The 26,151-nt window shown below is 40.8% G+C and overlaps 3 protein-coding genes across 19 annotated transcripts in view; all 3 read right to left on the reverse strand.

Moving 5' to 3' along the window:
- The window catches only part of nf1a (neurofibromin 1a), a 52,884-nt gene extending 45,951 nt beyond the window's left edge, over window positions 1-6,933 (reverse strand). For 3 of the 11 annotated variants that reach the window (XR_004776888.2, XM_035534020.2, XM_081700293.1), the window contains exons 1-4: window positions 6,544-6,921; window positions 3,094-3,237; window positions 2,710-2,793; window positions 757-947 (exon numbers count right to left, since the gene is read on the reverse strand). Coding sequence is in view for 9 of the 11 variants with exons in the window: in XM_035534020.2 (XP_035389913.2) it covers window positions 757-947; window positions 2,710-2,793; window positions 3,094-3,237; window positions 6,544-6,603 (479 nt within the window). In the remaining 2 variants the exon portion in view is untranslated. Of the gene's footprint in view, window positions 1-756; window positions 948-2,709; window positions 2,794-3,093; window positions 3,238-6,543 lie in introns of all 11 variants that reach the window. The other 8 variants (XM_035534022.2, XM_035534023.2, XM_081700295.1 and 5 more) reach the window with 6 other exon arrangements.
- An 897-nt stretch (window positions 6,934-7,830) lies between these two features.
- LOC113584527 (galectin-9-like) lies at window positions 7,831-15,993 on the reverse strand. Of its 2 annotated transcripts, XM_027021492.3 has the most exons (11): window positions 15,766-15,993; window positions 15,268-15,356; window positions 14,261-14,456; window positions 11,814-11,933; window positions 11,587-11,613; window positions 11,354-11,383; window positions 11,132-11,161; window positions 10,690-10,722; window positions 10,501-10,589; window positions 8,850-9,006; window positions 7,831-8,629 (listed from the first exon to the last, which is right to left on the reverse strand). In XM_027021492.3, exons 1-11 carry the CDS (start codon window positions 15,799-15,801, stop codon window positions 8,483-8,485), a joined length of 954 nt encoding a protein of 317 aa, XP_026877293.1. In that variant the 5' UTR covers window positions 15,802-15,993; the 3' UTR covers window positions 7,831-8,482. The 2 variants fall into 2 exon arrangements, with proteins under 2 accessions (XP_026877293.1, XP_026877294.1); XM_027021493.3 differs by lacking the exon at window positions 11,354-11,383 and having other exon boundaries at window positions 15,766-15,992.
- A 775-nt stretch (window positions 15,994-16,768) lies between these two features.
- Window positions 16,769-26,151, reverse strand: part of ksr1b (kinase suppressor of ras 1b) — a 27,225-nt gene continuing 17,842 nt past the window's right edge. For 5 of the 6 annotated variants that reach the window (XM_027021488.3, XM_027021487.3, XM_027021489.3 and 2 more), the window contains 14 exons: window positions 26,148-26,151; window positions 25,975-26,058; window positions 25,832-25,890; window positions 25,382-25,491; window positions 25,041-25,209; window positions 23,869-23,911; window positions 23,403-23,460; window positions 22,501-22,940; window positions 22,166-22,262; window positions 21,931-22,064; window positions 21,688-21,819; window positions 21,306-21,441; window positions 19,651-19,784; window positions 16,769-18,419 (listed from right to left, as the gene is read on the reverse strand). The exon at window positions 26,148-26,151 is cut by the window's right edge and continues 57 nt beyond it. In XM_027021488.3, the coding sequence (XP_026877289.2) occupies window positions 18,338-18,419; window positions 19,651-19,784; window positions 21,306-21,441; window positions 21,688-21,819; window positions 21,931-22,064; window positions 22,166-22,262; window positions 22,501-22,940; window positions 23,403-23,460; window positions 23,869-23,911; window positions 25,041-25,209; window positions 25,382-25,491; window positions 25,832-25,890; window positions 25,975-26,058; window positions 26,148-26,151 (1,682 nt within the window). In that variant the 3' untranslated portion in view covers window positions 16,769-18,337. The remainder of the gene's footprint in view (window positions 18,420-19,650; window positions 19,785-21,305; window positions 21,442-21,687; window positions 21,820-21,930; window positions 22,065-22,165; window positions 22,263-22,500; window positions 22,941-23,402; window positions 23,461-23,868; window positions 23,912-25,040; window positions 25,210-25,381; window positions 25,492-25,831; window positions 25,891-25,974; window positions 26,059-26,147) is intronic. The other variant, XM_081699672.1, reaches the window with a different exon arrangement.

Here is a 26,151-nt window from a genome sequence, read left to right on the forward strand (position 1 = left end):
AAGACACAAAAATATTTGAGATTCACAGTCATTTCTACTTCATAATTCAGCTGAAAATAGCCAAAAAGATTAAGCATTAAAATTTGGCCCAAAAAGACAAACTGTTGAACTGGTAGAAACAAATGTTACCATTCCATTTTAGCTCGAACACAAAGTATGAAAATGTGACTTTTTCTGGTCAGAGGAACGGCACACACTGCATTTCACTTTAAAGTAGAAAATCACTAAATGCCTGCACACACCAGGTGAAACATGACGCTCCATCCAACCAGGTCTTCATCAGGTGGTTATGTCGGTACAAAGGGTATCAAACATTTATAGCACTGGGCAGGCAATCTGTCCCCATCTTTCCTCTGAGTGTAATGCAGCTGTGTGAAATTTCAAGTAAATTTCTAAAGTCCTATACAAAAGCTTTATGAAAATGTTGAATTACTAGTTTGAGAGTAATGGTGCATAAAGCTAAGTGAATGTTAAAAATTACAAGAAAGAGAAGTTTTTCCATTTCGGTTTTCAGCCTAGCATGTTTGAAATTCAGTTGTTTCGCCCAAGAATTTAGCTGGCAAATCAGATGCATGTGAGTGCACACCCATTTGAATAGACAGTCAGTGAACACAAGATATAACCAAGAGCGCTCTGCACGTGGACCTCTCCCACCACTGTACAAACAGGCATGTGAAAGGGGGTGATGGAGGTGTATGCTACAGACGGGCAACTGATTGGAGGAGGGGTGTAGGCTGCAGGCATGCAGGGTAGTACCGGGTGGAGATGCGGCTGAAGACAGCGCTGAAATTGTTGCAGCTCAGAGAGAACAGCACGGCAGAGGCGGAGTTTCTCAGCTGGGCAGCATGCTGCTGGCCCTCCCGACATGAGTGCAAGAAGTGGCAGATCTCTGGTAGCAACTGCTTCACCAGCATGGCCTCATCCAGCCGCAGGCAGTCCTTGGTTTGCTGTAGGACAGATGCAGACAGACCGTGAAGCAGAACACTCTTCAACCCTTATTAGCCCATTATGGGTTATATTATTAACTTCTACCTTCTTAACCCTTTAGAGGCAAAGAGGTTACTTCTGCTTTCTCCGCAAATTATATTCTTCACACTTGTTGGTATTAAAAGAATGTGCAAAACCACCAAAGCTTCAGATACAGTCACAAACTACCGTAGTATCATGAAACCAAACTAAACATGATACGTGAAACTAATTGCCTTACTGTGGAAAACAAGAAATTTGTAGTGTGAATTGTACTGTGAATGCGCAGCTTCTGTTCTGTGGCAGGGTCAAAGAATTTCCACATCCACCTCGTGCCATTCTGTGGTGACCTGGACTTGTGTGAACAGTTACGGTTTCATTTTACATCCGCCCTGCTGCTAAATCAGGACAAGGAAGTACCTATTTAAAAAAAAAAAAAGAAACAAAAAAAAACGACCATGACAGTGACTTACTGTCGACTGAGAAACTTATCCTCTGCTGACCCATGACACCCTCTCTGCCATTTTCCAGTGTACACACACACACACACACACACACACACACAGTCTCAGTCCAACCTTGAGCTGAAATGTTTACTACCATCTTGTGCTTGTGTGCACCGAATAGGGTGTCCTAAAACTGACCCAAACACATAACCCAATGAAACGGTGTCGGAAACACCCTGAAAGTGCTCCAGTCGGGCTGCGCTCTGGTCTGGAAGTAGCCTGGAAGTGCCAAGCCGCGTAGAAACATCAAAATGCCATTGGAACGGCCCGCTCTCTGCTCAAAAACTACACCACCACATCCCGTGGCAGAATCCTGCTCCGTTTACATGGCCATGAACAATATGAGAGCACACAGCAAGCTTCAATTTTGCATGCATACACATTCCATACTGACAGACGTGAACACACGAAACTGCATATTCTGGCGATAATGCTGCATTCAGAAACGCTAGATTGGATGGATGCAAAATCATCCTAGATGCAGATTTCTACACCACTGTAAAAGGTTAAAAGGCTAAAATTTCATAAATGCCCGAAAATAGACATGATCTGCAGATGAACATATCATAATCCAGAAGTAAGCAATAGCCAAAAATTAAAATGGGCCCACTGCCCCAAGACCAGCAGTGAGAGAGAGGAAATGTGCCCTGGCTGACACACAGTAATGAGGCAAACCTTAATCTGTTGGGTCAATCTATGACTGATCAATCACTATTCATGCAACACTGACAAAATGCCATGAGAAGCCGTTTAGAGTGACCCAAAAAGTCCTAATGAAATTCTCTCTTAAAACCATGTTCTAGACATAAAAGAAAATTACAAGTCAAGTACAGTGAACAGCTATCAGACATTTAACATTGTACTTGTGAAATATCTTTATAGGCAAACCCTGTAAATCCCATCATAAAGCAGAGCAAATGCTAACCCAAGCTGAGGAAACACCTGCAAATGTAATTTTCTGCAGAGCCAAGCCCTAAGCCCCCTTCCTGGACAAAGACAGAATCCAAGCTTTAATTGTATCAGCAGACCTCTGTGTCTGAGGATTGCAAAAAGCCAAGCCCAGATTTAAGACAGATACAGAAACCTTCCTGTATTCTCAGAATTTGAACGAGGGGACAACACCTACAGCACACAGTGAAAGTCGGTGAAAAGTCAACACACCCTAGTATCTGCAACCTACAACTCTGCATGTGATTGGATGGACCTAGTCAACACTGAAACATGATTGGGTGCTCACCCCCGCCAAACACTTCTCCAGGGTGTCCAGGATGATGAGCTGGGAGAGGTACAGGTTCTTTTCGGCAGCTTCCCCAAATATCCGCTGGGAAAGGGGGAAATTTGGATACAGTAAAAGAGGGAGAGAGTTCAGACAAATGCTGGGGGCAGGCAGCAGAGGTATAAAAGTTCAAAGAAGTAAACTCTGCTATGATTTCACACTACACAACTGGTTTAACTAATTAATTCTAGTGGCCATTATGAGCCCTCAAAGCCACACAACTTTTCCTTTGTGAACCTGCACCAACCTGAACTTTACATAACACGCACCAATATATCACACTGTGAACTTTCTCTATGGGAAAAAGGTCAACGACTAGCCATTTCAGCACAGACAGGAACTTACCATGTTGTTAACATTTTTGAGGATGTTGGTCAAGCCATTGATGACGAGGGAAAACTTATATTTGGAAATGTTGATCAGACACTCCTTGTTGTGCTCTGTGCTTACTTTGGTGTGCGTGTTCTGGTGCCCAGTCCTAATGGGAAGCTTGAAGAGAAACAGAAAAGAGTCAGATTTATAACAATAATGCAAGTGCTAGGTGACATTTGTGCCTATTGAGCACCCATAAGGTCATGTCCACACTATATTAATCAGTTCTTAAATTACTCAGGGCATTGGTAGGGCCACAGGTATGTGACCGAATGAAATTGTGAAAGGAGCAGTGGTAATTAGAAGGTTGCCAGTTCAAGCCCCACCATAGCCAAGCTGCCACTGTTGGACCCCTGAGCAAGGCCCTTAACCCTCAGTTGCTCAAGTTGTACTCAGTCATAACTGCAAGTCTTTTTGGATAAAAAGTGTCAGCTAAATGCCAAAAATGTGCTTAACACAGGAAGACTATTCAAGACCCACCCAGCCACTTCATGCCTCATGTGCTAAAACAAATGCCTGAAAGCAATGCAGACTGCTGTCCCCCACTTCCAGAGCGTTGCTGCATACCTTTGAGCCAGCGCATCTGCTTGCATGCACACACACGCATGCATAGGCGTGAGCATGCACACACAGAAAACGCACAGGTGTGAGTATGCGCACACAGCCAGACCTGCTGTAAAACCAGTGCAGCGGTTGTGCAGGAAGCACATTAGGCCTGGCTGTGTTAATGAACCATGAGGGCTTGGTAGAGGACGACTTTCTTAACCACTAAACACTCCCTGATGTGGACTCTCTGTAGAGCAAGCACGCTCCACAACATGCACAGCAATGTGAAATGAGCAGACCTTTTGACATCCTAAACCGTGCTGACCTGAACCAAGCCTCCGGAAGCAGCTTTAAGCCCCACTCACCATTCTGCACTGGATTAGTGGACTAACAGCTGTGGCAAAAGTTAATCTAGCTAACAGATAAAAGTCTAAACAATTGGCAGGCATAAAGCTAAAAAAAACAAAACAAAAACAAAAGATGGTTTATTTAGCAAATACTGTAGCAGTGCTGCACAGCAGACTGGGGAAGTAGAGGTCTCAGGAGTTTGTCTATAGAAATGGTAGAAATGGTTGGAGAGTTTTTGAACATGCTGGGTCCCAGGAGTACACCCCCCCACCACTACCACCACCACCACCAAGCCCTCACCCTTTGCTCCACAACTACTAGGGAAAAGCACATGGCTGCAAATGAAAGTCCCAAGACCAGAGAAGAGTCAGGCTTCCGGTGGGCGCATGCACACGCAAACAGAGCCCGGCCCTGTTGACATCCATTTTAATGCAGGATGCCAAGAGACAGTGAGCACTTTGTTTCCCAGACATGGTTTAAAATTCCACAAAGGTCACGGAGCAATCAGTTCCCTTATGTGCACTTTGGAAGAGTCTGGTACAATCATGCCAGCTGTATGGATATTACATAGATGGATCATACAAAAGCATACACACAAAGTTGAATCAGATACAAATTAATTTCAGTACCACTTCTGGGGCTCCAGAGGTTTATGGGTATTATTGTACCATAAGAAAAAAAGAACTAATTATTTTATAGCACCGAGGTGCACGAGTGCGTTCAAGGACAATGTTTGACTCTGTCCTATCAAAGTTCAACAGCAGATGCTCTTGGGGAAGGCCAGGGGGAGGCCCTGTTTACAACATAGACTAAAAATACTTTTTTGCTGCAGCCTTGGTCAAGCCCAGTCATCCAATATTACTCTGAAAAATGAAACCAAAGAAGAGAAAAGGCAAAATCTGGCTAATTATTCAAAAACAGTTTCTGGCTTCCATGACTCAACAAGCCAGCCCTGTAAATTCAACAGACACTGTGCAAGGCATGTTTGGCACAAGTGTGCATTCAAAAATATATATACAATTTAAACACATGCTTAAACCAAAAGGAAGTATAAATACCCCACAACACAATAGCAAGCATGCAGGCCTTATAAAATTCAGAAATGCATCAAATTCCATTAAATCCTTTAAAGACTTGTTCTTTCTGAACATAACTAGTTTTCAGCCACAACTGAGCAGGTCTCTCGATCTTCTTGACATTTAAAGAATAGAAAGCAACCACCCCCGCTTCCATTCCTCAGTGGTCCAAGCCTTCCCCTGGGAAGATGGATTACTTTTCCATGAGCATGCACTGACATCTGTGAGGTCATAGTTTCAAGGTGCTCTCTGGATTCACACTGCTGACATAGCAATAACTACCAGCAAGGACCATCACAAGTATGAAGGCAACAAAGCCACAGAAACTGGGAGACCTTACAGAGAAACGTCAGCTACAGTTTTTATTTAGACATTTACCTTTAGCATACAGTGACACTGGCTTGTTTCAGAGTGTGCTAGCCCATTTCTTTGCAGATCTTCTAATAGACTCTTATGACTCTAGAAAAGCCTAAAAGATAAAATGCCATCACAAATTAAACAAAGCTGGAAAAGAAAGTGAGGCAGGGGCGTGGCTTGACTGAGTTTAGCAGTCTCACAGCAAATGTTTAAAGTCTTGAGATTTAGAGAGCTCTAAGGTGGCTTAATGGCGACCAAATCCCTCATTACACGTTCATCAAACTGTTATGAGGCTAAACCTCTAAAGCACAGCTACCAAGCGCTGAAAAGTCACGAACAGCTACTAAATCCAGGGGTTTCTACTAGCTGGTGCCTTTGTGAAGACACGAAACCTGATCGTAAACTACAAGCCGGCCTAAAACGGAAAGTCACCGGTGAATCAGAAAACGAGCATCCCTCTTCAAGACCGGTCAAAGTTAGCCCAAGTGTTCAGGCTTTTCATACCTGCAATGCTGAGGTATGGAACGACCATGACAGTTCCCAAAACACGAACGAAAGAGGTGGCAGTTTAAAGAAACAAGACTTGAAAACATTTCAGAACCGTAGCCAAGTCGAACTGAAACGTTATAGTCGGGGAACCGCTGAAATGACCTCGTTACATTCAAATTTCAACGTAAACTACCCCGGAACGCCTCTCGCGACACTGTAGCGGGTCATGTCAACACAGCGCGCGTGGACGCGGCCTCGTCACCGCCTTTGTTTACGTTCCGCTACCGCGTGAGAGCGTCTCACGGCGCAAAGCCGCGCCGGACACACGCAAGCATGCGGTGCTCCTGAGCACGCCCGCCGCGTCTAAGGTGCTCGGCGTTAACGGCTAAAGGCGAAATCCTCGGACATCCACACGCTTGCATGTGACTAACGAAGCCTGGCTGATCAACTATCGCCTTCAGCTGTACAGCAGCTCCTGCTAATGCATGTGCCCCGCTGCACGCGAGCGGTCCTGGGGTTGCAGGAGGCCAATGCAGGCGCCGGGGTCGTTTGCACCCACTTCTGTCAAACGCCGCCGCCGCCCCCCCACGCCAGCGACATTCCTTACCTGCTCGTCGAATCTGTTAATCACGGCCTGGACCCACTCCACGGGCTTGTGAGCCGCCATTCTCAAGCGGGTGCCAACGGCAGCGCTGGCTGTTTGAATACAAAAAGCCCAACAGAACGGCTGCGTTTAATGCACGAAACAGCGCGAAGCACTCCAAATCTTTACAGGAGGAAAAGAGAGGGAACAGGGTTCAGTTTTTCTCTTCAAGCATACTCCACCACGCCGCCATGACACACCACCGGAAGTTTGAATCCTTCTCTACAATCTGCCGTTGCGCCTGCGCATCAGTATTGGCGTTGGGCTGAATACGGAGACATGGAATTTATAAAGGTAGCAGAAGGTTCCCCCCCCCCTCTCAAATACGTCTGTCTATGACTTTGGACGTTTTTAGAAGCCGTTTAGGATGTCATCTTATAATAAATCTGTTACCAGATCTCTTTTCAGAATGCCTATTGGCCCTGTAGCATGCCAATTGCAGGGACTGTACCACTGCACAGCAGGCTATAGGAGTCAGATTTTTCACTTTCAACTTCCTTACATTGAAAAAAAGTAGAAAACCATTAACAAACTCAAACTATAGTTTCTTTGTTTCGTGATGTCTCGTGATAGACAATTATACAAATATGCTTTACTTTTTCTCTTTTTTTAAAACAAATTTAGCTATTTTATTCTACACATATAAATTAAAATTATTAGGCAACGAATGAATAAGGTAAACCATAAGCATATAGCAGTAGCTGACAATTTGATTTGCTAATATTTAATTATGGACAGAAAAATGTATTGTGCTACATATAGCCACTGGGGAGGGGGGGGGGGGGGGAGAGAGAGAGAGAGAGAGAGAGAGAGAGAGAGAGAGAGAGAGAGAGAGAGAGAGAGAGAGAGAAATCAAACCCAGTCTTTTATTATGAGCTCAACCCTCAGTGCGTCGACTAAACTTTAAACGGGAAATGAATGTCAACTGTTTGGGTGGGTTTTGGCATGTAATAACAGAGACCTTTAAACAAAAACTAAGATGGGCTAATATAAAAAACAAACAACAGCAGCAGCATGCAGACCTAAGAAGACATAAGAAGGCATTTAAAAACGTTTTGTATGAATGTTATTCATGTTTGACATTCCACAGTGTGAGAGTGATCGCTCTCTTTTCATGGGCATCTTTTATTATTTTCCCATAATTTTTCATTATTTTCTATTTTGCATTACTTTAATAACTTTTAACAATGTTGCTGAAAGTAGAGAAAGTTAATGTTTTGTTTACAATCAAAACAATTAAAATATTACAAATTTGAAATTTGATTATTTTTATTGGTTCAAGGAGCATACTTGGAAGCAGACAATATATAATTAAAAAATTCATTAACTGTATTACAAATGTAGTTATATTTTACCATGCATAGACTAAATAAGTATTATAGAATAATTCCAATACTGCCTTTGTGAACAGACATTTACCCCCATCTTAAGGCAAGAGAAGGAAAAACAGCAGGACTAGCACAGTTATGGTGAACACTAGATGGCGCTGTTGTACTGGTAACGGTAAGGTCTAAATGAACGTATTTAACGAGATTATAAAATATTTTAAAAAAAAACAGAATTACAAAATGCTATAAAATCGTTATACCAAAACTGTAATTATAATACTATACTTAATAAAGTTGTCGTTCTAAAATGTGGTAGGAGGTCATCAAAATACAAAATACATTTGAATTATTGAATTGAATTATGAGGAAGATTATATTTATATTTTTAAAAAAGAATCAAGAAACCAGCATTCACACTGGCCTGAATTTGTTTTCCTTTTGTTGTACACCAGATCACAGTAAAGATGAACCAACTGGCTAATTTAGCAATAAAAAGTAACAAACACTGACCTGGTATAGGTTGTAAAGAAAGTACTCAGTCAAAATACAAAATACAAAAAAAAAAAAAAAAAAAATCAAGCCTGTACAAAGGTCAAGCTCAGGTCACCAGAAATCTCCAGAATGTCAGTCTCATGCAGCTTGGTGAAACGGTGGTTGTATGTGTGCACTTGCATGCCGTTGACAAATACGCTGTACTGGTGCGGGCCGCAGGAGATAACCACCTGTAAACATTACATGAACACGACCAGGTGTACACTATATCACAGACCAACAGGCTGATGCTAGCTCTCTCATTACTCTTAACCTAAAATCTGTGAATCAAATGGGCTGTTCTCTTTTTCTTGGTCGGCAAATTGGAAACTCATTCCACAGCCAAACCATAAAACAAACACAGTCTCTAAGGTACATGACTGGCAACGTGTCCAGGGTTTTGGAACCCACCTGGAAGGGTTGTCCCTTGTGGAATGGCATTCCTCCAGAGCGCTCTTCTGATCCCCACTTGTCTATCGCCAGTGTGTTGCGCACTACCAAGTTCTCATCGAAACGGGGGTTGTAGTGGAATGCAATTCCACTTCTGTGGCGTAGGTTAAATGAGAATCTGATGACACAAGCACCAAAAAAAAGAGCCAAGTAAGATTTATTTGCAGAAAAGTTTAGTTGCGAAAACTAGAAAATACAATTTGGGCCAATAACACTGGTTATGTATAGATCCGAAGAAGATTCCTGGTGGGTAACTGCAGTGAACTGTATATTTAGTTCTAGTACACCAGCATATCATGTATATTATTGGAGGAAAGAAAGTGAAGCCCCTCTGTGTTGGCAGATTGCTGGACACTGAGGATGTTCCTGAAGCCAAATATAGGTGGAAATCATACACCTCCATGTTTCACAACAAGTGCATGTCACTTACAGGCAATCTTGTAGATATTTTAAGTGTAATAATAGCCTTAGTAATAATATTTTAGTTTGTGGGGGGAAAACCTTTTTATTTGTTGCCAGCATAATGATTCTAAGGTATGGCCTTTAGTTATAAGGCACCAAGCTCAGGATTTCTCTACCTGAAAGTACGAGATCAATTGACAATCTTTGCACCTACAAAATCTTATTTAATGTTGCATAATGTTATTTAATGCACTTATTTAATGACTTATTTAATGCACTATTTTATGTTGCATAATTTAATAAGACTTGCCCTTATAATTATGGTCAAACTTCACTTTAGCTTTACTTCATCATTACTTTTATTGTTTACTTTTTGTTATTCCTTTATGATTCTTTATTTATTTTAATACTATGTCTTATCTTAATAATCTAAAGCATTCTGTAAACGTGTTCTAAAAGATCATATGCAAATAAAATGTATTGTTAGAAAAGTTGCCCAACTGACATGATGGCCAGCCAGTGGTGCTATTGAACAATTACAAATAACAGACGGTAGCCTACTAGCAGATGGCTCTGCACAGCCACTTCATCTACCTACATTTAAAACAAACAAACAAACAAACAAACTTAAGCAGGTAAGAATAAAATGGCATGGTTAAGATTTGCCTAAGGTTTTCTATTCAAGTTAAAAGTTTGATACTGAATAGCACTTTGTGGTGAGTGTCTCTTCATTTGAACTCAGCTGGAGCATGTGCACACATAAGCACAAGGTTGTCAAAAGACAACATTTATGGCATTTAGCTGTTGCTTTAATCCAAATCAAATTTACAATTATGACTGAGTACAATTTGATCAGTTGAGGGTTAAGGGCCTTGCTCAGGGGCCCAACAGCGGTAACAGTGGGGCTTGAACTGGAAACCTTCTGATTAATAGTTGAGTACCTTAACAACTGAGCTACCACTGCCCCTTCACCATCGACAGATTCAGTGGTCAATGCTTTACAAAAAAGACAGTACAGGTGAAATCCCATCTCTGAACTTCCCATAGACATAACAGATGCTTGTGTTAAATTAGCACTGAACCTAGGACACTGCATCTTAACTACTGTGTTTTGATTTGTGAGGGTCATTCACGCATTGGAGTTTTGGATTCTGTATTTCTCTCAATGAACAGATTTTAAATACACAAAGATAAAGGTATAACAGCTGACCTGTGGGCATTAGGCATAACCACTCCTTGGATGTAAATGTTTTTGCCAGGCAGTAATCCACCACTGATGATACTTTTGTATGGCACACTCTAAAGATGGTGAACAAGGCAAGTGGTTATCGGTTATTGTAAGTCCATGAATTTGAAGCAGAATGTTAAATAATCAAGTGAAGTCTCCCGGTATTCTTACATAGCTAGGCTGAGCAGGAAATGAAGGTGGTGCCTGTGAACGATTAGCCAGGTTAGCTGGGTCATTTGAAATGTGAGACAGCAATGCCAAAAAAAGGTCCCTTAACTACTAACAGTTTCAGAACAAAACTTGAGTGTAAGAGTGAAAAACAGGAATCATGGACCATTCCCAGTGTGGGTGATCACCTTAGGAGTGCGATCCAGTTTAACATAAGTCACCTATACATATAAAAGTCCTTGATGGAGCAGAGAAAACCCCTCTTACAATAACCCATTGAAGAAATTTATAACACACAAATTCCACCACTGCACTCAACTTTAGAAGAATACTGCCTTTGATTCCATACACTAGGAGGAAGACAGACAATAGATCTTCTACTATGGTATGAGGCCACAGGAGCTTTGTGATTTTCATTTGCAAGCTTAAATAAGTGGTTACTTACAGCACATCCTGAAGGAATAGCATATTGGGGCTATAAATATAACAACAGATAGTTAAATTTGCAATACAGTAATTATATATTTAATAAATATTTGTGGTTTCAAAATAATATCTCTAACAAAACTTGTGCTCAAACAATTCTAAAGACATTTTTGTATTAGTCCCCAAATTGCTAACACACACACACACACACACACACACACACACACACACACACACACACCTGGAATCCTAAATAGGCAGGCACAGCACCCTACAGAAACAAGCCAGAAAGCACTTTTCAATGAGGAGAAATGTCCTTTTCACAACTTGATTTTACAAGGCAAGCTTACTTCTATACAGACCAACCAAATGCAAGGTTTTTTTTTCCAAATCAGAATTTCTCCTTACTAATATTATTAACATTAAACTGAAAAATAGCTTCCCTATTTGGGCATATAAGCAGTGAATACTTACAGGAAACCCTGGCTGGGGGAAACTTGGCTGTAAAGGTAGAAGAAATAAGATCAGTTATTACAATAATGATTATAGCTATTATAGTAAATCTTCTCAGTGTTTCACACACAAAGAAGGAACAGCAATATACAGTATAGTCATGAGGTTAGTGAGAGTTTTGTAAATACAATCCATTCTGAGCTGGTTTTGTGTTAACACCAGTAGTGCAGTATGTAGGCTTTTCTTACCGCAGGGTTCTGGAAAGCAATGGAATTAATCTCCACCATCCCATCCACTGCAATAGCGTCTACGTTGCTGAATGGGATACGATGCCTGTATTCCATTATGTGGTTACCGTTTACACTTATCTATGAAAAGACAATGTCAGATTAGTGTGGCGCCTAGCACACTGCATGACAGACCTATGCACGTAAATTTGTAAGGTCACATACATATCTAGAAACTGAAGGTGCGTACATACAAGCACACCCCCTATGACCGGGGATGCAAAGTACAGACATTTTCTGAGCAAAAATAAATAAATAAATAAATAAATAAATAAATAAATAAATAAATAAATAAATAAATGTTGGTGTTTGTTTATAAATAATGGTTTCAAAACTCCCTTCCTGATTTTAAAATTCCTTGAAAACTGTGCAAAACTTGCGGCTCAAGTGTATCGACTTTAACGCATGTACAACCAGAGTCAGGACTGCACAGACCAATATTTCGTAGCTGCTTCGCTGAAACTGAGTCGTAACGTACATCAGCCCGTGCATGTCCTAGGGGGTTCCAGCATCTTAGTGAAATTCTCTATCATGTGACCCAATGTTTACGTCGGAAGATGTGATGCCCGACTGAAATCGAGAATAAAGTTGTTTAATTTAAGATAATATATACGATCCATTAGTCCAAACCCATTAGGAACAGGTGTGCACGAGTTGACCTAAAGATCTAAAACCACTCTTTGGATAAAAATCCAAATAGCCTAAGATGAAATGATGAATGAGGCCAGACCTCGTAAATTCCTCAAACGAATAAATGTGAACCAATGGTTCTTCCATGAGGCCCTTTTACATTAATAAATGCAGACTAAATGCCTATGTAATTAAGCTGGTTTCTGCCGATATACTACTGACTGGAATGAACTTTATCGTACATGACTAATGCAGAGAAGACTACACAAGAAATTCTGCCATTTCAATGGAGATTCCATGAAGCGATAACGTTCAGTTCGTAGGCAACTTAAAACTGCGCAGAAAGTGCTGTATAGCGTTTCTTCACCAGGACGTTGACACGAAGGTTTACCTATAATTTATATGTCTCGTCAGAGTTTTCTGGCAAGTTAAGCCATCTGGCTGGTTGTTTATCCAACAGCAGCAAATAAACAGTAACAGAGTTCGCTTATAATAGGTGTGAATGTGTGTGCTCTTAATATTTGATAAAGTTATGCAGAAAACCTATCAATGATGTGGAAGTGATCTGTTCAGAAATGAATCCGTAAACCAACATCAACCAGATATGAGTTTTTGTACAAATATATATATATATATATATATATAGCTCATTGTTACATAGACAGATTGGTTTGGAACTGCCTAGTTGCCCACTTGTCTAGAGAAACAAATCAAATTTAAAAACCGTGACAGGAAATACAGCAATGTAATCCCTTGACCCACATCGTGTGATTAGTGTTTGGAATACTAGGGCACTGCACGGGTCTGGAACTGAACATGAAGATTTGCGCAGTCCACATCAGGCGGGTGTGCAGATCGGGCTGACCACTAGATCAGTTTACCGTTAACGTTAGCTGGCGAGAGATTTTAGGAGTACAATACAGTCGAGTTGCAGGACTGTCGCCCCCATCAGAAACGCCTTAACTATGTTTGAGGTCATAGCGTATTATAGAAATAGTGTTATATAGTTTGTCAGCAGTTTTGTAGTTGTTTTCGAAGTCAACAGAAAAATTGACTATATAGTTCACTACACCCATATGTGCTGCAAATACCCACAACGTACTGCAAAACATAATGTATGGACAATATACAGCTGTCTCTAGGTTGGCATTATAACGTTTGTTTGATGGTAGTTAGTGCGCAATTTCCTAGTTAATGAAGAAATAAACTATATTTTCTATTTAGGTGAGGGAGTGAGCCATTCCAAATATTCATATCTTTGATTGGCTCATTTCATTTCACTATCATTTGTCCCTGTTACACATTATAACTGCGTCACACTAGTGTCAGAAGTAAAGTTCTCCATTCTTTTTGACCATCGATTTTTATAATTTCATTTAATAGTATTAGTGTTTAAAAGCTTTGCAAATTATATTCTGCATATTTGTATTGTATGTTAGCATCAAGTTGCGTTGGATAAAAGCACAAGGGCTATGAAAGCGTAATGTTAGCTGTTAGTTTTCTGTGGCGTGGAAAAACACTGTCAGCAAAAGCATGGTCCGTGGTTCTCTCATTTCCCATGTAGGACTGGAATCGCTATTACTAATACAGAAATCAGCAGCACATGTAGCCAACCATATTAAAAAATGTTTACAAAAACATCTAATAGTAGTTACCTAGCTAGCTAGAACTTACGCCTAGAAGACAGTGGCAATGCAAAGCTTGCAGAGGTCTCTTGCATTATATGAAACATTGGCATTATAATGAGCACAAAAGAAAACTGAAAATATGTAAGAAACCTTGTATGAGTCCTGGCTGACGAGGAAATGCAGGGTGAACTGGTGACCAATGGGGAAGAGTGGCTTGCATATGCGTTCCTCTGTGCCCCATCGAGAGTTCTGGTTGGTGTTGGTCACTATGTATCCAGTCCAATTGTCGTAACGTGGGTTAAAGTGTAGGGCAATGTCTGAACCACACTTGAAATTCACGTGGAACCTGGTGTTCATGGGGTAGGGAAGAAATAGGTTATGGGATGTGGAAGCAGTGGCTATCACTTCTGCGGTCGAAAAAGGTTTTCCTCCTTGGGTGTATCTATTGTGTTTTACAAATTTTTTACTTCTTTACTTAATTAGTCAGGCAAACGTGCCGTAAAGGTTTTCCCAAGTATTCAGAATGACCAACATCTACACTTTGTTATTTAGAGATGATTAAAACCATTATATTTCAGTAAACATTAAGTGAATATATTTTGGCAATAGCGGATTACTGAAGTCTATGAATAAATTAAACATTAGGGACTTATTTGTTTGACATGGACTGAGCATCATCTTGGGCTATGACAGTGATAATGCATCATTAAAAGTGTTTCTTACTGTACGTTTAATCTTGGTCTGGGAGACCATCCATTCGTCTCATTTAACCATGAATCTCTTCATATAAGCCTTATGTAACTACAAACAGTGTTAATCTCACTTAAAAAAAACCCCACCACAAACTTTCACTTTCATTAATAACTTGATCTTGCACAACGCAAGTGACTGGAAATGCATGTCGCGGAAGCGCCGATCCCGACATTTTGGGCCATCAGAGAAGTGACAGTAGCTTTCAGTATTCTCATTTTAAAAACCCAGTCAATAATGTTTAAGAAGATGTTTTAAGACACTTTCAGTCTGACTGTTGATATGGTGCAACTCTCATAACTAGATAATAATTCCTGCCCCTACCACCTGGAAGCTGACCATAGATAAGCAAAGATTGTCATGAAGCTCCGCTTGCCCAGTTCAAAATAAATTATTGCATGCCTTACCTGTTCGCCCCTGGTAAAACCCGTCCACTGATAATAATACTTTTGCCGTCCTGCAAGCCTCCTTGGATAGACCCAGTAAAAGGGATTTTCTGTTAAGTATTGGTAATATTAGAACTCACGGAATGTAGTCTACTGTTCCTTATAGAGTATACAAAGAAATCATATTAGTATATTTTTCATATTTTAATGGAAATGTGTCGTGTATTGTGGAGAAGGACGGCAAAGAAAAGCCCAAGGATGTTGAATGTTTATATTTGAATGTTTACATACCGATATAAACACATTCATCTTACACAGAAACACAAGCTCCCAAATAGTAGTCCAACTAGTAAAGTGCCGTAGAAACAATCTGCATTAATTAATTTTTTTGTTTGTTTGTTTGCACCGAACTCCATCGAAGATGAAGGTTATATGGTTGCGCTTTAGTGGGAAATATGCAATACATCGACTGTAGCCTATAAAACAATATGAAACAAAATAACTCAAATAAACACTTACGGGGTTGTAAAAAGGCTGTTGCTGATAGTATGCCATTTCCGATCAGTTATCTTCTCTGTTCTGTTTTTCTCTTCTTTTGCTTCAAAGCCTAGAACGAATTATTGTGAGTTCCTGTTTATTGTATGAGTGCTGTTTAACGACTGCTATCTTTTTTCTAGTATTTTTTCCACCCGTTTAATAGAAACGGTCACACTTGAAACCGTGGGCGCGGGGGGGGGGGGGGTGAGCCCGACACAGTTAATCTAATACCACAGTATAAATCCCACCCTTTCCGTTAGGCATATACAGGTTTACGGTTGTTGTTTTTTTTTGTTTTTTTTATCTGTTGTTGCACGGAAAGGAGGCGGAGTTTTTCGAGAAACAGAAATTTGGAGAACATGTGAGATTTAGCGTCCGAAAGTACATAAGCAAGAAAGAAAAGCGGGAAAAAGAGTACTGAGCTTCAGAAGGACCTTTTCGAAACCTCTCTATGTAGTTCTGTCCGTGGTGAAAGGTCCAGGAAACACCATTTTCTCAACAGGAAAAGGATTAACTAACGCGGGGGGGGGAGTGTAAAAAGTGAACACAACAAAAACCGGGGACACATTAGTTAAACTAAAAATAACACATTTAACTTACATAAAAACAGTTCAACAATTTAACATCCATTATTGTGTTGTATGGTAGATGCTCACCTGACGACAGAATGTTATATACATACACCACTGAATTTGCAGTTCCACATCATTTATAGAACTCTGTGTTAGGGTGTCCACCTTGTTTTTAACTAGTTAGTAAACCCTGTGCTTGCACTAAACATCTGTAAATCACTGCAGAACATTTGCAGCACTTACAGATGAATTCCATAGATTATTTCTGTGTTCACATTTAAACAGGAACATCATTTAGCGATTCATTAGAAAATGTCAATTGTTTTGCAAACAATCCCAGAATCTCTTCAGAATTTCCTATGATGCCCAGTCACAATGGGAGGACTTCACTGAAAAGCCTACTCACTGTACAATGAATTTCTCCACCAAAATTAGTCTTTATTGTTTTTCAAAGCTGAAAACAAACCAAAAAAAAGTATCCTTACACATTTGATATGCTGTACAAAATAGTAATTCTTACATGACATTAAAAACACTTCAAACCAGTCCAAAATGTACAATTTAATTTTGATAACATACCTTAATATTTATAAAACCGGAATAAAGTACCTATTCCAAATGTTATGATGAAAACGATCATATAAAAGTTTGTACAAATAATCATAGAAATCTTATCTGCATAATAAATAAAAATAAAAATCTATATTTTCAAATCTCATAAAAGATCTGCTATTGTGTGAATTCTCAAATCACTGCAATCTTTGAACACAATTTCAATCTAATTGTCCAGAACTTCACATTCACCGCCCTAAAAAACCACACACACACACACACACACACACACACACACACACACACACACACACACACACGCCTCAACCCTACACTCCACATTTCAGGTATGTCAGAATAATCTTAACATTGTACTCTTCTACAGTGACATTTAGCATAAATATTTTTTGTGTAAATTTAAGCAAGTATAAGCAAATGTTACTATATTTATTTCTGAAATGCTAATTCTTCCTCTTCACTTTTATTTTCTCTTACTTCCTCTTTAGATACACAATGAAACTAATCTCTGTGGCTTGGTTCTGCGCAAAACACTTGTTTTTCTTGCATAAGGCAGGATTATCAAAGTCTGGTCCTGGAGGGCCAGTATCCAGCAACGTTTAGTGAACACTCTGCTCATTAAATTTTGCTGGATTCTGGGTCTCCAGGACCAGACTTTGACACCTCTGCTCTAAAGGAAGCACTGCACTGTGGCTGAATCTCTCGCCCACGATGAGGTCAGGAGTCACACACTTACAGAATAAACACTTACATGACCCCAGTGAAAAGATTAAGAGGAAACAGAATGGGGAAACAGACAGCAATTTCACAAAGTCACAAAAAAACTTCCTGTCCATTGATGGGAAGTTCTGAAGAAATGTCATGCTGGGCATTGCGATGTGTATGGCAGTTTTTATTATTAACATATTCGAGTTACTGGTTTTGACAGTCAATACAGCAGGAAGGAAGGGTTTGCAGCACCTTTGTACTGCACACCCTACTGGAGTGTAGCAGCCAAGCTTGCATATCTGAGAGCTTTAAGAGAGAACCCTCTCACAACTAAACCCAGCCATGCTTAGCAGGAAATCCAGCAGAGAGGCTGGGCTGCATGTGCTTATGAGGGAACCCAGCAGAGCAGCTGGGCTGGGTGTGCTCAGCAGGGGTCATGCTTTCCTGGATCCTAGTCCAGGAAACAGTAGAGGCCAGCAACAGAGACAGCACGAAAGAAAATCATCTGCAGAGGAGGCACGCCACCCATAACAACCTACAGCAAATCAAATCTTATACCAAAGTAACACTTATTGCATTGAGAGATCCTAGAATACACAGTAAACTTCATAAGCTGACCAAAGTTCATCATCAAAGAAAATGGTACATAAAGGAATTATATGAGCACAGAAACTATATGTAGACCTGCTTGCCAGAGCTTTGAACTAATTGTATTTGTAAATGTAGGGGCAGTTGGAGTGAGCCCCCCTGCTACAGTGATCCCGCAGACAGTGATGACGCCAGGAGCTACACGGAAAGCACCACATGTTCCCAATGCAGGAAGAAGCAGGTGATGGATACAGAGGAAAAAGATGGAAAGGATTGAGGGGGGTTGGGTTGAGAAGTTTGAGACGCAGCAGAGAAGTGGAGTTGGAGGGTTGTCCAGAAAGTTAGAAGAAGTCACCGGTAAGGCCAATCACAACAGGGAGTGAAGGGAAGAGTAGAGAAAATACGGACAGACGTTTAGTTAATGGTTGTGTAGATTTTTCAGTTTTCAAGACTTTTGTATTTTGCTTTCTAAAAAAGCTTGTCCCTAATCTTGACATGACTGATATGTAAATATTGTGTGGTTACTTAAACAGCCACACTACTGATGTTGAGGCTAGATTCCCAATCTACTCTTAACTGAAGGTTCAGTCAATCCAATGCACCAAACAAATCAGTGGAAGCATGACTCTACATGAGTATAGTGTACTCAAAACAATGAGTATAATACTCTGCACCTTATGTGGAGAATCAGGACCTTCTCCCTCTCATTCATTCATTCATATTCATATATATATATATATATATATATATATATTCATATATATATATATATATATATATATATATATATATATATACATATATATATACATATATATATATATATATACATATATATATACATATATATATATACATATATATATACATATATATATATACATATATATATACATATATATATATATACATATATATACACACACACACACACACACACACACACACACACATACATATACATATATATATAAACACACAAACACATTGCGAACTGTCTGCAAGGTAATGTCATATTAAGAAGACAACATTTTGTCAGATTAAACTAATCACTCACATTAAACACTTCAGTAGAAAAACAAACAAAAACAAAAGAAAAAAAAAAGCGCACAAACACGCATTTGTTCAATCCCATTCCAGCAACCATTCTACTTCCTACTCTTAAAAACCACCTACTGAACTGGTGATTTTAACTTGTTTTGTTGATTCAACCTTTTGTTGAAGTCATGTGTGGTCTACACATGGAGTAGAATTCAGATTCACCTGTCTTTAAAAAAACCCTTAGAGCATATTTGGAAAACCAGGAACCCAGCCTCTAGTGGCTTGCCCCAACTCACACCTACTGAGTCCCTGTTCTCCTTCAGCCATGCCGGAGAAGAGTTTTCCTCAGCCTGCTGGGGCTACAGGGTCACAGGCCTAGGATACATACTCTGCAGACTTCCAGAAGTGGCCCGGGTGAGACAGCCTGCGGTTAAGCTTGGGCAGTTTGTCCAACAGGTCAGCTATCTGAGAGAACGTAGGTCTGTCCTCCGACTCAAAGGACCAGCATGCGGACAAGATCTCCTTTAGGGCACAATTAGTTAGCATAAAGTCTGTTATCAAAGACTCTACCTGCATTTATATGCCTCACATGCAATATGCAATAGACATTCATAGTACTCAGCATTTAGATACAATTATTTATGCATGCAACTGGCTTGATCTCATTCAGACCTTTTTTGGACACTTCATCTCAAGATCATCACAGTCTCAAGTGATGAATAGTACACAATGTGTATAACAAATATTTTTTTGTTTGTTTTAAATGTTATCGTTAATAAAAAAAAACATTAATGTGGATAAAAATGAGCTAGTCCCTATACTGCATATGCGTTATACTTACTGTACTACTAGAGAAGGGCAGCATAAACATATGTAAGAAAAATCACTCTATTATACTACACACTTATCATAATCTTTTCTTTGTCTTATTATTAACTCATACTGAACAGTTACTGAGAGACAGCATATGAAAATCATGCACATTAAACCTCAAGGTCAGTTGTAACATTTTTGATCCATTACTTCTTGATACAATAGATGTAGATTAGATATCATTAGAAAGATCAGATGTTTTCTTCGTTCCCTTTCAAACTTTTTGGTAGCATTTAATAAGATTAAAAGTTGACATTATAAACTTTACATAAGCATTTACACAGCACATAAAATGGTTATGGGCAATTATTTACAGATGGGCAATGGTCAAATTTAAGTGACTATTTGAATTTGTAAGCCATTATTTGAATAAACACACACACACAGACACACACACACAAAAAAAGAGGCACTTATGGTCTTACGATCATTATATTTAACCAATATATAGACCACAAAAATCTAGAGTGGGTCGTCTGTGGTTTGAAATTTACATCAAAAGTGCAGTCAAATGTAGCATCTTTTTGCCTTAGCTAATGCAATCCTAGTCACATAACACTGTGACTTCATTCCCCTCATACTTTTCAGGTTGTTTGTAAAGAGGTCTTTTTCAAAAACCGATGATGTAATGATTGAGTGCAGTGTAAAATGAGCATAAGCTTAATGTTCATCTGCACACATCTGCGACGCCATACGCTATAACTTTGCCATGCTACATGGGCTAGCCTTCTCAGCCAGTGGCTAAGGGTTGGGAAACCCCTGTCACATGGAGGCTGGAGTCCTGCAGATGTTAGTGATTTTCCTGCTCAAACACACCAGATTCAACTAAGCACTTTATTGCCAGTATTACTGCAGGAAAAGCATGTTTCCACATGTTTTACAATGGCTGCACTCTTTGATCAGTTTAAACTGTAAGATACGAGCTGCACTTTGACAAGGTCAGAGTACAAGATCACGACTACTCGAATGAATGTTTGGAGCCATCTTAGCCAACATGTATACTATGCAAAATGAGGGAAGCCCTTCCTAGAATTGTTGTCAATATATAAACGTTCAGAAAACACTGCATGGGTCCTATAAGCAAGTGTTTAGCTCGCACTTTATTTTTTACATATAAAAAGCACAAAATGCTTGTGATGAGCCTGGCTATGAGAGCAGTGGTGGACTCACCGTGACTTCCTTGCCCAGACTGACCTGGGCCAACTGCTGTCTGACACCTTTACCACTCCCCAGTTGCCAGAGAGCCACCTCAGCTGGCTGGTTAGCCAGCGGCCAGTCTCGCGCCTGCAGCTCGTACCAGACAGTGCTACGAGATAAGCATGCACAGAATATTAATATATTTGGGGGGGGGGTTGTGGACAGGGGAATTAAGTGCCATTTTCATAGGTTATTTTGAAATTGTGGTCCCTCAAATAATACTAGGTCTAAAAGAAATGACCAAAGGTTTTTGGACTTGTCATCTTGGCTTTATCTGAGCTGGGAGACTGCTGGGTCACCACACAGCCCCATGCTTAGAATGCAGGAAAGGGAAATGGCTGGGTGTGGTCGTTACCCAAAGGCGTAAACGTCGGCAGCTTTGGAGAAAGGTAATCGGTCCTGCTCGTTCCCAGGACACAGCCTCTGCACGACCTCAGGAGCCAGGTAGTAGATCCAGCCTCGCGGTAGCTTCAGCTCATTCTCTCGCCTGGAAGCACACGCACACACACACGCGGTTTCTTGGCTACTGATTTTCATGCGAGTGCAGTACATCTAAAACACTGATCAGAATGACGACTCAACACATTAGGCTCTTTACCTATCCTCTTGCACTACTCCAGACATGCCAAATAGACCAAAATCTGTGATGACCACTTTGTTTGAGTCATAAAACACATTCTTGGATTTTAAATCCTTGTGCACAATGTCCTTTGCATGAAGGTAGCCCATCCCCTATAAGAAAAAAACAAAACAAAACAAAAAACAAGAACGATCACCCTATTGTGAAGGAGACAGTCCAGACATGCGTACAAGAGACAGACACATAGTTATACCTTTACAATTTCTTGAGCAATTTGCCTGGTTTTGTTGATGTCCAATGTATTTTTCGAATCCCTGACAACGGAGAACAACGTCCGGCCCTTGCAGAAACTGTCAGTAACAAATTATGAACATGTGCAAGATTAAAAAGATTAAATCCAAAAATAAAATGATGAAACCCACTTCAAAATAGCCATGCAGATCATAAAATGTTACCATTCTATTCCTAACAAGTTCAAGTAACTTGTGTTTTTGGGTTTAAGCAGATTACACCCCCCCCTTTAATATAATACAAACAAATCTCAACACTATAATCACCCCCCTCTCAGCAGACTCATTATGTCCTCACCTCGTTATGATGGCCAGCTGTGGCGGGTTCATGCAGGCTCCCATGAACAGCACCACGTTCTCGTGCCGCGTCTGCCGGTAGTTCATCACCTCCTTTTTGAAGAGCTTCAGGTGGCCCTGGTTGTTGCCGTCGATCTCCAGCAGACGGACGGCCACCTCTCCGTGCCAGCGGCCCCGGTGCACCCGCCCCCAGCGGCCCTTGCCGATGAGCTCGCCCAGCTCCAACTGCTCGAATGGCACGTCCCACTCCTGCAAGTAGACGCTGGTCTGGCTGTGCTTGCGCGAGATGGGGCCCTTCCACGGGTCCCGCAGGGACGGCAGCTCGTCCAGCTCATCTTCCTCCCCTTCGTCTTCCACTTCCGAGGTGGCCTCTTCTTCCTCCTCTTCCTCTTCTTCCTCCGACCTTTTGTTCTTCGGCGGATACTCCTTGCTGTCCGTGTTCTTGGGCAAAGCATGTGAAAGCATTATAACTCAACAAGGGTTTGTTTTAAGCTGTGTTGTGTCCAAAGGAAGCCCAGTCTATGGGCTGGACTGGCGTGTTTGAAAACAAGAAAGTTTGCACAATTCCTCGGAACTAATCGTTCACACATGGGCGGGTTGTGTAGCTCAAGTCAAGGGAGGCTACAGTACTGACTTTGTGACCCACACAGCTGCGTCATATCATTACTGGCCAAGGAGATCCATCAAGAGGACAAGGCAGGAACAGATAAGAAACTATGCAGTGGTTGGCCTCTCCAAAACTGAAGGACCAAGACGCTCAAGTAGCATTCTGTGCTGTAACTGAACTACAGCCTTGTTGGAGAATACAGAACATTCCCCCCACCTCCCTAAGTCAGGAGAACATTTGTTTCCACACTGCTCTCTGCCTAGTGTACTGAGAGACTCGTCTTCTCCAACACTCACCACTGCATCCTCCAGCCTGGCTGTCTGCAAGCTCTGCTCACTGGCCTGCTCCTTCTCCCTGGAAGCGAAAGAGGACATTAGATTCATAGCATCTGTGAGCCATCCTCTGCTCTGTCTTGGTCCTCTTTTCAATTTCTGTATTATGAATGTCAGTTCCTATATCCAGATATCTGACATTAAATAAACATAAACAGGACATAAACAACCTCTGGGCAGTTAGTGCTGTTACTTTGAATTTTGGCACCTGTGCACATTATATTGGTTTTGTACATGCTGCCTGTGCACTGGGCATGAGAGGGTGCCTTGTGGGTAAGAGTAAGGACGCCATAATATCTGCACATGGTGATGTATCCTGATTGTAGTGCTCCCTGATTAGCTAGAGTGTCCAAAATCAGGGAATGTAGAGGACATATTTGTTCCACTCAAAAACAGTAGGCTAAAATGGCAGGAAAGTTACAGGCCTTACCCTGAGTCCTGAGAGCCATCTGGATGTGGGGAATGAGACACGTCTGGAAGGAAAGGCAGTGATGTGGACATTTAGATTTCAAATGAAAACCTTTATGAACATCGGAATGCTGTGTTCACAGTCTTAATAAGAAAACCCATGACAAAAGCCAAATGCTCTATGGGATTTCTATTTGTAATGTTACTTAAAACAAGTTAAAAAGAAAAAAAGAAAAGAAAAGAAAAATCTCTAGAAACAGGGTCAATATTATTCCATGCAAACAACAACGTTCACGTCCCCATGATGACACTCTGAAAGCAATGAATCATTGTGTCCAGAAGGAGGCGTTAAACACCAGCACAGAACCCAGGGCATAAAGAAGGTGGCTTAAAGCCATTTTCCGTAGAAACCTAACTAGGTCAGTAATTGGAAAGGGGTGATATCCAGGTGTTACATGACTCACCAGCGAAGAAAAACCCTTGTCTGACCTGAACATAGTAGGCAGATAATGATCAGGACGGAGTGGAAAAAAAACAGCCAAACGTAGAGTGGAAGGAGCGTGAGCAGTCAGAGAAACATCCATAACTCTGGGTTAGCTGCCCCTCTGCCTAATAAGCATCTTCACATCCAGTTCAGTTACTGCTAGTGTTGGTGGGGCAGGGGATTACTAACTGTGTTATTCCATTAACTATATTACTTCAGTAACTGACATATTCCATTAGCCTCCATCATGCAGGATACTGTTTCATTAACTATTAAATAAATTGCTTATAGAGCAAGAAGAGTTTGGATTTTTCCATACAAAAGGTGCCATTATTAATGTGTGCTGATATCAGGACATTGGGATATCCTCAAATCAAGCAGCTTTCTGACAGAGAGATAATGATGCTCATGTAATAAGTACTAAACAAAGATATTTTGGCTAAGACTGGCATTATTACGGATTGGGTTTAAGTTTTAGTGAATATGTATGTACAAATCTGTAAACATTAATAAAATACATTTGTGTCACCTCACTAGCTCAATGTATGTAAATAATACAACAGAATCAATCAACATCATATAAATCTTAGAAAAATGGTAAGGAGTTAAAAACTCAAATCTTAACCAAGTCTTAACCAAAGTTAAGACATTATTTTAGAGCGACATGTGGAAATAATCAGCAGATCGTAGTCCGCACCAAAGTCACCGACCTGGGAAGCTGAAGCGGCTGTCACGCAGCCCTTTGGGCGAGGGGTTGGGGGGCGGTGTGGCGCTGGGGGGGTTGCTCTGGCAGAACGCAGCAGGGGAGGAAGGCGTAGAGGATGTGGTGGAGGAGGGGTTACTGCTGGAGTCTGGCTGACTGACAGACGGAAGCTGCTCCTGGGGGGAAGAGCAAAACAGGAGCCACTCTGAAGCTACCAGAGAGTACAACGAACTTAAGGACCAACTTCAACGATATCGGAGGAGGTGTGATTAGCCTCGTGAACCTGGCACCCACTGACAAAGTGCTATGAACTAAACATTTCATAATGCTGGGTGGCGTCATTCGTACCTTTTTGTTCAACGTCTTCGGTAATGTATCGAACTGCGTGGCATGTGGAAGGCGGTCGACCTGGTTATTGATGTCTGATGGGACTGACTCTGTTCTTCTGATTTTTGAAACTGGAAAGTGCAGAAAAAGAAAGCAGAAAGATGGAAAAAAAAAACTATGGTAATCTTATTTTTGTTGAGTGAGAGCAGGTCTAGAACATCCACCAGTATGAAGGGAAAAGAACAAAAATCCAAAAATATTTGCAATATCTTCACAAAAAGAACATGTCAATCTCTGGTCACTGAGAGGACTGAAGTCTAATTGCGAGCATGTTGAGATCTATATGACCTGAGACTGATGTGTTCTTTCTGCCCATTTACTGAGGGGCAAAACTCTAAACAGTGTTTGATTCTAAACATGCTATTAAGAAATATTTGGGGTTGTTGTTTAATAAAGTCGACAAAGTCATACTTCGAAAGGGTAGATGGCACTGAGGAGCGTCTTTGGTACACTTGTTGTGGCACTTCAACCTGATAGTGAGAAAAGGATCATTAGTAGATTCTGTTGATGAAAAAAATAGGTGCTATAACATTGGGGTTTACAACTCGACTTACTTGCAGTGTTTGCACTTAACACCGAACATCATGTTCTTGTGACACACTGCACATGTCTGAGACAACCATGACTTAGTGGAAAACCTAAAAGACAAACAGATTTCCTCCAGTCAGTGCTGACAAATGTTATATGAAGCCATATAGCATGAGCGAGAAGGTTTAGTCTGCCATACCTGT

The sequence above is a fragment of the Electrophorus electricus genome, chromosome 17 (genome assembly GCF_041902795.1).
Source record: "Electrophorus electricus isolate QZ-2024a chromosome 17, ASM4190279v1, whole genome shotgun sequence".
Lineage (NCBI taxonomy): Eukaryota > Metazoa > Chordata > Actinopteri > Gymnotiformes > Gymnotidae > Electrophorus > Electrophorus electricus.

What these genes read in the sequence shown, in the direction of transcription:
- LOC113584527 (XM_027021492.3), bottom strand. Translation starts at nt 15,801, where the DNA reads ATGGCATACTATCAGCAACAGCCTTTTTACAACCCC. An exon ending in GTTTTACCAGGGGCGAACAG is followed by an intron (nt 14,457 to 15,267) that starts GTAAGGCATGCA and finishes CATGAACACCAG; the next exon opens with GTTCCACGTGAATTTCAAGT. An exon ending in ACAAGGGACAACCCTTCCAG is followed by an intron (nt 8,630 to 8,849) that starts GTGGGTTCCAAA and finishes TAATGTTTACAG; the next exon opens with GTGGTTATCTCCTGCGGCCC.